Below are 9,556 nucleotides of genomic sequence, written 5' to 3'. Positions count from 1 at the left end.
AGATAGTTTCATATCCTGCCTGCAACATTGTCCTCAGTAGATGCCTTCAGCAGAACACAGGCACAAGGCAAGCATGCGTGATACTGCATGTTTGGCCAGTTTTCCAGCCCTTAACTCTGTTGCTTTTGCAACCTCCTAAGCCATATATAATTTTTATGTGCTTACAGACCCTTCATGGATTTCTGTTCCTTGTCCTGTTACTTGCCTGGCCATCCCTCAAACCTTCAGCAACCTCATCTTGTGGAGGGGAGTCCCACAGCTCAACCATTCATTGTAGAAGAACTGACCTCCTTGCCGGTCTCCTTTGATGCCTTATTGCTTGCATGGGAAGAGTGAACAACTGCATGCCTTCTCAGATACTTTATGAAGAGTTGTGGTTAGTGGGGCCTCAGACAGAGGCTGCCCCACAACTTTGATCATCCTGGTTGTCCTTCTCTGAACCTTTTCAATTTCTACCCCATCCTCTCTGAACCAGCAACATGGTAGGCCAAGGACAGCACACAGTGTCTAAGTTGGAAGTGAACCGTGTAGACATGCAGTGGCATACAGCAATATGTTCCCTGCTCCGCTCTTAACAGTTCCTAACAGTCAACTGGCTTTTTGGTCATACAGAAGAGTTCAGGTACCCTCATAAGTGTTCATGTACCTCCCACACTGTCAGAAAGAGCTTCACTGTTTGAGCTACACGCATGCAGAGATACCTCTGTTCACTTGGGTTTGAACCTGGCCCCTGCCACCTAAATTTGCAGACATCAACAGATATCTTCCATTACACCTGGGGAAAAAATTCCCTGGTCACCTTCCCCTTTTGCTTATTTTATAAACCTCTGTTACCCAGCCTTCTTCCTGACTGAGGAGTCCCAGTCTATTTTGTGGCTTCTTTTGAGAAACATTGCCTCAGTTGTTTCCACTTTCTCTACAGTTTCTCTAGTTTTATGTTATCATTTTTCTGATGAACAGACCAGAATTTTGGACAATTCGCTAGCGTGGGCAGTGCACAGGATGCAGCTGAATTGTGTATTGATCCTGTAGGGTGTTCACTGTTGGATTCTGCTTTCTATTCCTCTCCTAATGATTTCTAACCTTCCCTTTGCTTCTCTGTCTCCTCCTGAACAGCAAGCTGAGATTTTTCATAGGAACATCCATTGTAATGCTAAGATCTTTCCTGAGTGGCTGTAGCTAGTTTAGAGCCCAGCACTGTGTGTGAAGTCAACAAAGAGCAACTCTACACATATAATTTCATATTTACCATTCATTGCTCATCTTATTTCCCGGTCACTCACTGTTAGCAGATCCTTTACCAGCTCTCTGCGCTGGACTTTCATCTTTGCTACTCTGAATCACAAAGCATTATCAGCAAACTTCATCACCTTGAGAGCACATGTGGTCAAAGACAGGGATGTAGAGAAATGCCTTGTCTTTCTGTACTTTCACACTCACATGCTCCTAGAGCTGCCTCAAGACCTGGTCTTCACAAGAATAGCTACAAAATCTGTTAGGAGTATAACAGAGGATCCAGCCTAGGTGAGGGGACAGGGTGGTTGTGTCCCAGCTATCCCATCTGGTCTAGGCAGTGGGCTGGAAGAACCTTCCTTCTTCCGCAACACAGAAAACAGACTGCTGGTATGTCAGAGGAGAGGTGCTTCCCAGCAGTTGTCTGTAAACCCAAACTCTCCACGTGAGTTCACTTACGTCCTCAAAGCTCCCAAACGGATTGGCACTGTCATTTAGCAACCATTTGCAGTGCTCTGCTGAACCTGTCAGCCCCCTGCAGATAGCCGTGCTTTGGAACATCACCCTGCTGCTCTCCTGCCTGTTGCTGGATGAAGAGGTCAGTGTCAGCTAGATGGGAAAAGCAGAGTTCAGCCCTGTTGTATTTTTGGTGATCTTGCTTGACTTTGAGAAACTCGTCTGCAGACCCAGGTAGCCGGGTCTCCCTGTTGTGCCACCTGGCACCTCTGCTCACCGCGTGGTGCCAGCCACCCTGCCAGGGGACCTGGACAGGCAGGCTGGACCGTAGAGCAGAGTGGAGAGGGAGAACTAGAGCCATCCCGGCTGCAGCTCGTACTGCTGTAGCAGGTCCTGTGTGCCTAATGCGGGGCATACAAAGCAGGCAGCACGAAGAGGGGTGGTCCAAACTGCACCCAAACCAAGAAGGCATTAGAAAGGAGGGGATGACTGGACTCATCCAGTCGAACCTAATCAGAAGCAATAGGCCTGTAGCAGAAATCATAAATGTTTTTGGCCTGGGTTATCTAGGAAATCATAGAGGCTGACCACAATTAACAGTATCTTTTGGGGAGATGAAGAGGTAACACACCTGAGGAGTTCATTCCTGCTCTGAAGTTTGCATTTGTATGAAAGCTGACATTGAAATAATCTCAACTGAGCCTGCTCGGACAGACTCGCAAGAAAATCCTGACTGGGACACCCCAGTCACTCTGCATCTCTGGTAATATCAGCTCCCCTGCTCCGACTTAAATCAACAGCCCCTTTCCCAGTGCACTGCACAGCCCTCCAAGAGGATGTACAGACATGTTCCTCTGTCCAGTTTGCGTCAAATGCCAAGTGCTTCTTACAGAGAAACATGTTCCTGTTCCTGGGAAACCTCTTCTCAAATTGCTGAAGTTGACAATCCTGCATCTGTGGGCTGGCCATAGCTCCCCATTTGTAGCTGGGACACTGTAGGCCACAATGGGCTGTCACACAGCCTGCACCCCCCACAACCACAACTGACAGCCTAGAACATGCCTGTTTGTTTATTTTAGGGTTCAGCTGCTCTAAGAAATAAATCCCATTGCCAACTCCTTGCTGCTTACCTACAACCTGCTGACCAAGCCATCTGCTATGCTGCAGCTGCGCAGAGAAAGCAAAGCTCTTCCAGGTCTCAAACAGCCCCATCACCACAGAGCCGACAGCCCAAGCAGGGCTCTCCCCATCTCCAACACAAGCCCTGTCATTTACTTTTTGACCAGCTCTCCAGATTGCACAGGCATAGCCACCAAAAGGACAGGACTTTAACACTTGCCCTTGAGCCGTGCAAGGAATAAGGCCAGCAGGCATTGACAGTGCGAAGTGTGGTCAAAGTCATCCAGCCACTCCAATACCTGCATCCAGAGCCCTGTTGCTACAGGGCAGGAAAGGGACACATGGGAATATTCCTGAACTCTGCAAAAGGACTGGCTGGGAACCCTTAAAAAACCCAAAAACTTAAGCTCTGGTAGAGTAGGAGATCAAAGGCTGTCTTGATTTTTAGAGCCTTTGTGGTATAGAAAACTGCAGCAGAGAGCTCCCAGCAGAGCTGCAACCCAGCTGTCAGAGCTGCGCTTGGTCTGAAAGGTGTAAGGAGTCACCTCCCACCTGTCTGAGCACCTCGAGTCAGCCAGCAGCAGGGCTGCAAGCAACAGCAGCCCCTCTGCAACAGGGCAGCACCATCCGTGTTAGGAATTTGCCCTCAGTATAGAGAAGGAGCATCTCATCCTTCCAGACACTTTGAGGACTAACATAGTCCAAGCATTAAACTAGAAACACAATCCTTACATTTTATGTGTCAGCTGGGGAACACCAGTGACTGGATCCACCGCCCCCTGACAGGAGCTTCTCCCCAGTGCTCGACACCGCACTGCACCTGTGCCAGAGACGAGCACTAAACAAATGCACACGGGAGATAATTTCAACTTTTATTTGATAATTCATCTGTACATTCTCACTCGGTTGTTGAGTGACAGCTGCCAGGAGCTGTCAGCAGCAGGGGGCAGCAGCAACTAGGAGTTAACAGGAGCTTTCCACAGTGCCTGGAAACAAGAGACAGCAGAGGAAACAAAACCCCACCAGCTTTTACATTTAACCTTTTCTGAGTAAGGGAATTAGAAATCGAGTCATCTTTATCACATTCAGAAAGGTGTTGGATTTACAGTGCTATGCGTTCAGCATAAAGATCACAGGTTGAAGTGACTATCTGCAGAGCAGCTTGAAAACTATCCCAGGCTTTCTTTTTTTGAAGCCAGCATCTTAAAGCTGCAGTACTCTCCATGCATCCTTCCCAGCAGTCCCAAAGCCAAATAACAAAAGAAGCCCTTGCAAATAAATAATCATAGGAAAATAAATAAGACTAGATCTGGAATATACAGTTACATGGTCTTTATTTGGTTTCAGAGGTGGAAAAAAGTGGAGTTAGACTGCAGCTTTAAGCCTTATGCCTGAATCAACCTCAAACACTTTGTAAATTTTACAGTTGATTAGCTGTACAGGTCGGAGATCCGAAGTTCCACAGAGATGAACATTTAGGCACATACGCACACCCTTCCCCAAGGCATACTTTATTTTGCTCAGCCAGTTGAAAAAAGCCTGCTGGAGGGGAAGTGCCCCCTTTTCAAGTTGAATAGACAAGACTGAAGACCTATTTACTGTCACAGTAGAAAGTCCCAACAAATATCTAACCCCACCCATGTTTGCACAGGGAAACTGGTTCAAATCACGCACCAGGGAGACAATCCTCTCTCAGGGGATCCTTTAACTTCGCTGGCACCACAGAATCCTTGAGCAAACCCAGCTACCGGCAGGGCTGCCAGCTGCCCATCGCTTCCTGTGCTCAAAGCCCGGTTGTGGAAAGTCGTAAGTCCATTATTTCTACTTAAGCCAGAAATCCTGTTAATGCCATTTAGAGGCAGCTCTACAGCAAGAGCTCTTGATCTGCTCTCTGTTTGGGGTACGCACTCCCTCCCCAGGAACTCCCAAATGAAAATCCTCACAGAAGAGAAAAGCAATCCAGTGGAGGCCAGTGTCCGATGATTGTCTCTTTGGGGAGGTCGGGAATCCAGGACAGGGCAAGGCAGGGGAAGGGTGGAGGATGGCAGGTGGAGAAGGAAGTTAGAAACAAACTCAAAACCACCAAGACACAAGGAGGAGCTCAAAGCCCCTCAACAGCTGATGGCACTAGGTTGCTGTTTGCTAACAAAGTCTGAAATGAAGTCGAACTCGTTCTGTCCCAAGAATAGCTCTGGCAGCTCCTGAATCCGGTCCAACCCCAGTTCCAGGACAAGGGATGTCAAGACCTCCTCATCTATGAGATCAGTGTCCATAATGTTCAAGGTCAGCGCTGGCGAGGGCATGTGCTGCATGCCTGGGTGCTGGCTTGGCCCCACTCTGTACTGCTGAGCACCAGCTCCCATGGGCCCGTTGCTCATACCCAGCGGGTGACCCTGGTACTGGGTGTTGAGTTTTTGTAGGTGCATGCTAGCCATTAGCTGCTGGGTGCCCACCGGCCCCACGTACTGCTGCTGCTGACCTGGGCCATTGAACATCATCGCGTTCTGCATCTGGTGGTGGCCCATCTGTCCGCCGAGGTTGGGTCTCGGCCTCATCGCACCGTCCATGCCCGCTCCTCCGTAAGGCATCATCTGGCCGGCAGCAGGCAGCGTCCTCAGCACGTGCTGCCCGTGCTGCGGGGGTCCCTGCAGCCCGCTCACCCCCATGCGGTAGCTCTGCAGTCCGGTGCCACCGTGGCTCATGGACATCATCATGTGCTCAGCCATGGCTCCAGGCCCCTGCAAGGCGACACCCGGCTCAGGGCAAGGCTCCCGCGCACAGCACCGCTTCCCGCACCCGTCCGAGCCGGCTCCGACCTCGGAGCACCCCCCGCCTTCGCCCCGGGAGGAAGGCGCAGCGCTGCACCCCCGGGAGCCGCGCCGCTCCCGCCCGCCGCCGGACAAAGCCCCGCGCCCCGCGGAGCCGGGCTCTGCCCGCGCGGGTACGCACCGATCCGGGGCTCCGGCGGGCAGCAGGTCCGCGTCCCAGCAGCGCCGCGCTGTCCCGGCTCGGCTCGGCTCAGCTCGCCGTGTGCGGGGCGTCGCGCTCCCGGCACTTATAGGGACGCGGGCAGGGGCGGGCTGCCCGGCCCGGCCCCCCGCCGCCCATTGGAGCGCGGCCCGGTGCTGCCCGGCCCCCGACGGGGCGGGCGAGCGGGCGGCACAATGGCCCTGCCACTTCCCCGGCAGGGGAACCCGCTCCCGGCACGGCACGGCACGGCACGGCCCGGCCGCTGGTGGGGCTCTCCGAGCCCTGCTCGCAACACGCCCCCTGCTCGCGACACCCCCCGTTGTCACGACACGGCCCAGCTTGAGGGGGGCTGGCTGGCTCCAGCACGTAGGGCACCGATGTTGGCAAATCCCCACTGTCAGGGCTTTGGGATAGAGGACCGATCCCCTTGGATCCGAGGTGCAGACTCCTTAGGCAGACTGGGGAGGAAAGGAATGGATGGCATCCAGGGCCGCCAGCCCAGCGCTCCCAGTTTCCCGCCGATACCCTGCTGGGGGCCAGGAGCCCCCCAATGCACACTCTGGTCCTGAACAGGATGCCAAGGTCCAGCCATGCTGCCTGGTGTGACCATCCCCACAGGTGGTGCGTGCACTGTCCTTTTTTCCCCATGTCAGCATCAACAAGAGCAAGGAACATGGAAGTGGTTGGGAACAAGGGATAGCGTCCCTGGCGTGCTGGGCTGGGGATCCCTCAGCATGGTATGGGCACCACAATTCCTTCAGGGATACTTGGCTGCAGAAAAGTTGTGTCATCCCTGTTCAATACCCCGCTTATGTGCCTTGAGGTAAGGATTGGGCCTGGGGCGACTGGAGAACCTCAGGCTGGTCATTTCTGCTCCCAGCCCAGGCTTGCTGGGAATGGTGGCGTGTTCATGTGAAGCACTAATTTTGAACTGCATTTGCTTGCGTTGTATTCACCCTGCTTCCTGAGCAGGGACCCTGTCTGCCTCTGATACTGCAAACAGCGTAAGGGCAGCTCTCTGGAGAGACTCATCCCTCCAGTGCCTCCCTCTCCCCCAGTGTCACTCTGACCAAGCCTTTCCACCTGGTCATACGGCTGGCTGGGGCGCAGGTACCCGCTGTGGAGGTCGTGCTGAGCTTCCTGTTCATACTGAAGGACGTGCACACAGACCTTTCCAGGGCCGCTGCACACTGGCCCCTGCCAGTGTGTGCCCTGGTGCAGCAGGGTGCTGGCCATCATGAGAAGGGTCCTTGCTTGATGGCAGTTCTGGCTGCAGGGTCAGCAATGGGATGCCACCACAAAGCGAGACCTTACCAGGCAAAGTGATGCAGGTTAGTTACTTAGTGGCATCAACTAGACAGTTGGTTACTCTGCCAGCAGGGATGCACCGACATTGCCTAAACAACAAACCGACATTGCTGGTTGCAAGGTGAATCTTAGAAGCAGAGGTCTGCTGGTATAACTCTGCAGCAATGTCTTTTACCTCTGAGTGCAGTTTTGGCTCATGGGGTCCCAGTGCAACGCACATGCTCACCCACTGAGCCATCCTAGCCAGATTACTTTACCATGGGCCTAGACTACAACAGCACTGGTGGTCCCTATAGGACATGGTGATTTCCAGTAGTGTATGAAAGCACAGTGGTGATTTTTCCCCTTTATTTTTTGTTTTGAAGGAACCCAGAGACTTTTTTTTAATAGGTATTAGTGTTGCATGGTTACCCACTTGGAAGGCAGGTGATGGCAAAGTTAAACTTGCTTCCCCAAGTTCATTCTGTCTTTGTTTGTGTGCTCTCCTGTGCAGCCTTTACATACAGCGTTACAGATCACGGCTCCGTAATAACAGGAAGACCTTTTCTGTAGACTTGGAGCAGGTTGTTTCATGGAATTTTATGTGCTCTGCATATTCATTATGCTCACGGACCCTGTTGAGCAGAAGGAAGTGCCAACAAAGTGTTTCAAAGGTTGCTGAAGAAGTTGTTTGTTGCTGGCTGTATTACTTGAGAAATGAGGTCTGACTATGTACTATCATGAAGGGACTGAAGTTATGCAGCACGGGCATTTTGGGTGAGTGCCTAACCACACAGTACTGACCTGAAGGGTTACTTGTATGGAATATCTCTATATCAAAACACCTTAAACCAGCAGCTCAGAGCTGATTGTGCTCAGAGCTGATAATGCCCAGAAGCCATCCACTTCCAGATGCAAGCAGCCAGGAACGGAAAGTGTCTTCTCTTACCTGGACAGAGCACAGGGCCATTAACCTCGAAGACATTCTGGGAGTCGCTTTTGTTTGTGCCACCTTCTGCCTTGTTAAGTGGCTGGGATGGGTTTCAGGTGTTGTTGGTGAGCCTCTAACTGATGAATCACTTGGTTAATTGTTTAATGTAATTACGTAATGATTGTTTTTTAACTCTAGAGATTTTGACAAACGCATTTTTTAGTGCTAATAAACACATGCTCGCATACATACACCTGCCTGCCTGAGAGTTCACATGCAGATGCACACCCAGGGGAGGAACAAATACAAGGGGAGTGTCTGCCCTCATCTTTGCAGATGCATCCAGCCATAAAAGCCTCTCTCACTTGCAGGAGAGGTGTGGTGTGTAGCCAAGTCCTGGTCAGGGGCAGGAATTCTTGGACAGGAGTGACAGGTGGGAAGGGGCTCTCCACAGCCTTTTCCATTACAGAAGCCCCCAAGGGTGGTAAATGACCCATCATTTTGGAAACAAATTGGCAGATGAGCGAGCACGCTTGCTGAATGGAAGTGTGAAAGTCCCCTCCATCTCTCCACTGACTTACATCCCTTCTCCTTTGGGAAGGGTAAGTCAGATCAGCAACTCATCCAGTTTGAAAATAATTTGACCAGAAATGGAGGTCTGTTGGCTGAGGTCAGCTCTCTGAGCTAGCTTGTTGCGTTGTCCCCTGGATGTTTCACCAGCATAACCTGGGGTGTTTTGAGAGGAACCAGTGCCTGAGAAAAGGAAGGGTATGGGTGGATGGGAGGCATTGCGGTGGCGAGAGGTGTCCACAGATCCGCAGCCTCCATGTTTGCCACGTTGTGTGCCATCAGCCTGTGCTCTGTGTCTTGTGGACTTCCTGTTCTCGAACCAGTAACTTTTTATTTTACAGGGACCAGCATAGACTTGTCTGCTGCGTTTCACACTGCCCAGCCAACGGCTGGGGAGCAGAGATGGGAAAGGGCTGACTAGTCCTGGTAGCACCTCTCTCACCGGCCTTAGTGTCCCAGAACAAGGAGTGGTTCCTCACCGTGCTGAGGTTGCAAGTATTAAGGGCCCAAACCACTGCAGCTGTATTTACAAGGCACTGCGCAGGACTCGATCTAACCCCAGGTTTGCAGGCTCTCCTCCATCGCCCCATGCGCTGCCATCTGTCACCATCCCATGGACAGACTGGCCTTTCTGGGAAAGCAGATAAACTGCCTGTGTATCCGATCCAGCCCTGGGGCTTTCAGTTGGTCAGCCCTGACTTAAGTCACCACATAAGCCACCTCCAGGAGTGTGTCATTCGCAGCTTCCTGACATGGGACTTCCCCAGTCTGGCTGTACTGGTGTCATCAGCCTTGTGTTATTGAGGGTGGATTACCCAGGCTGGGAATTAATCAGATTGTTGCTCCAGTGGCACCAGTTTGGCTTTGCATGATTGGAAGCACCGCCTGCGTGTCTGTGTCCCAGGTCAAGGCATCCAGGTGTGTGGGCATCAGTGTAGGGATCTGATCACCAGCACATTGCAGACCTTTTCTTGTCACTCTAAGGAGAGT

General features: G+C 51.9%; 1 protein-coding gene across 1 annotated transcript; it reads right to left on the bottom strand.

Annotated features, from left to right (window-relative positions):
• Positions 1 to 3,704: 3,704 nt before the first annotated feature.
• On the bottom strand, positions 3,705 to 5,784 carry LOC104264191 (cbp/p300-interacting transactivator 3). Its single transcript, XM_059830890.1, has 2 exons — positions 5,758 to 5,784; positions 3,705 to 5,546 (listed from the first exon to the last, which is right to left on the bottom strand). Exon 2 carries the CDS (start codon positions 5,532 to 5,534, stop codon positions 4,920 to 4,922), a length of 615 nt encoding a protein of 204 aa, XP_059686873.1. The 5' UTR covers positions 5,535 to 5,546; positions 5,758 to 5,784; the 3' UTR covers positions 3,705 to 4,919.
• Positions 5,785 to 9,556: the final 3,772 nt, after the last annotated feature.

This window comes from Gavia stellata, chromosome 29, assembly GCF_030936135.1.
Source record: "Gavia stellata isolate bGavSte3 chromosome 29, bGavSte3.hap2, whole genome shotgun sequence".
Classification (NCBI taxonomy): domain Eukaryota; kingdom Metazoa; phylum Chordata; class Aves; order Gaviiformes; family Gaviidae; genus Gavia; species Gavia stellata.
The sequence above is the reverse complement of the archived record's forward strand: the minus strand, read 5'-3'. Positions and strand labels throughout refer to the sequence as shown.

Excerpts from the sequence above, each read along its gene's own strand:
- LOC104264191 (XM_059830890.1), bottom strand. The coding sequence starts at position 5,534 with ATGGCTGAGCACATGATGATGTCCATGAGCCACGGTGGCACCGGACTG.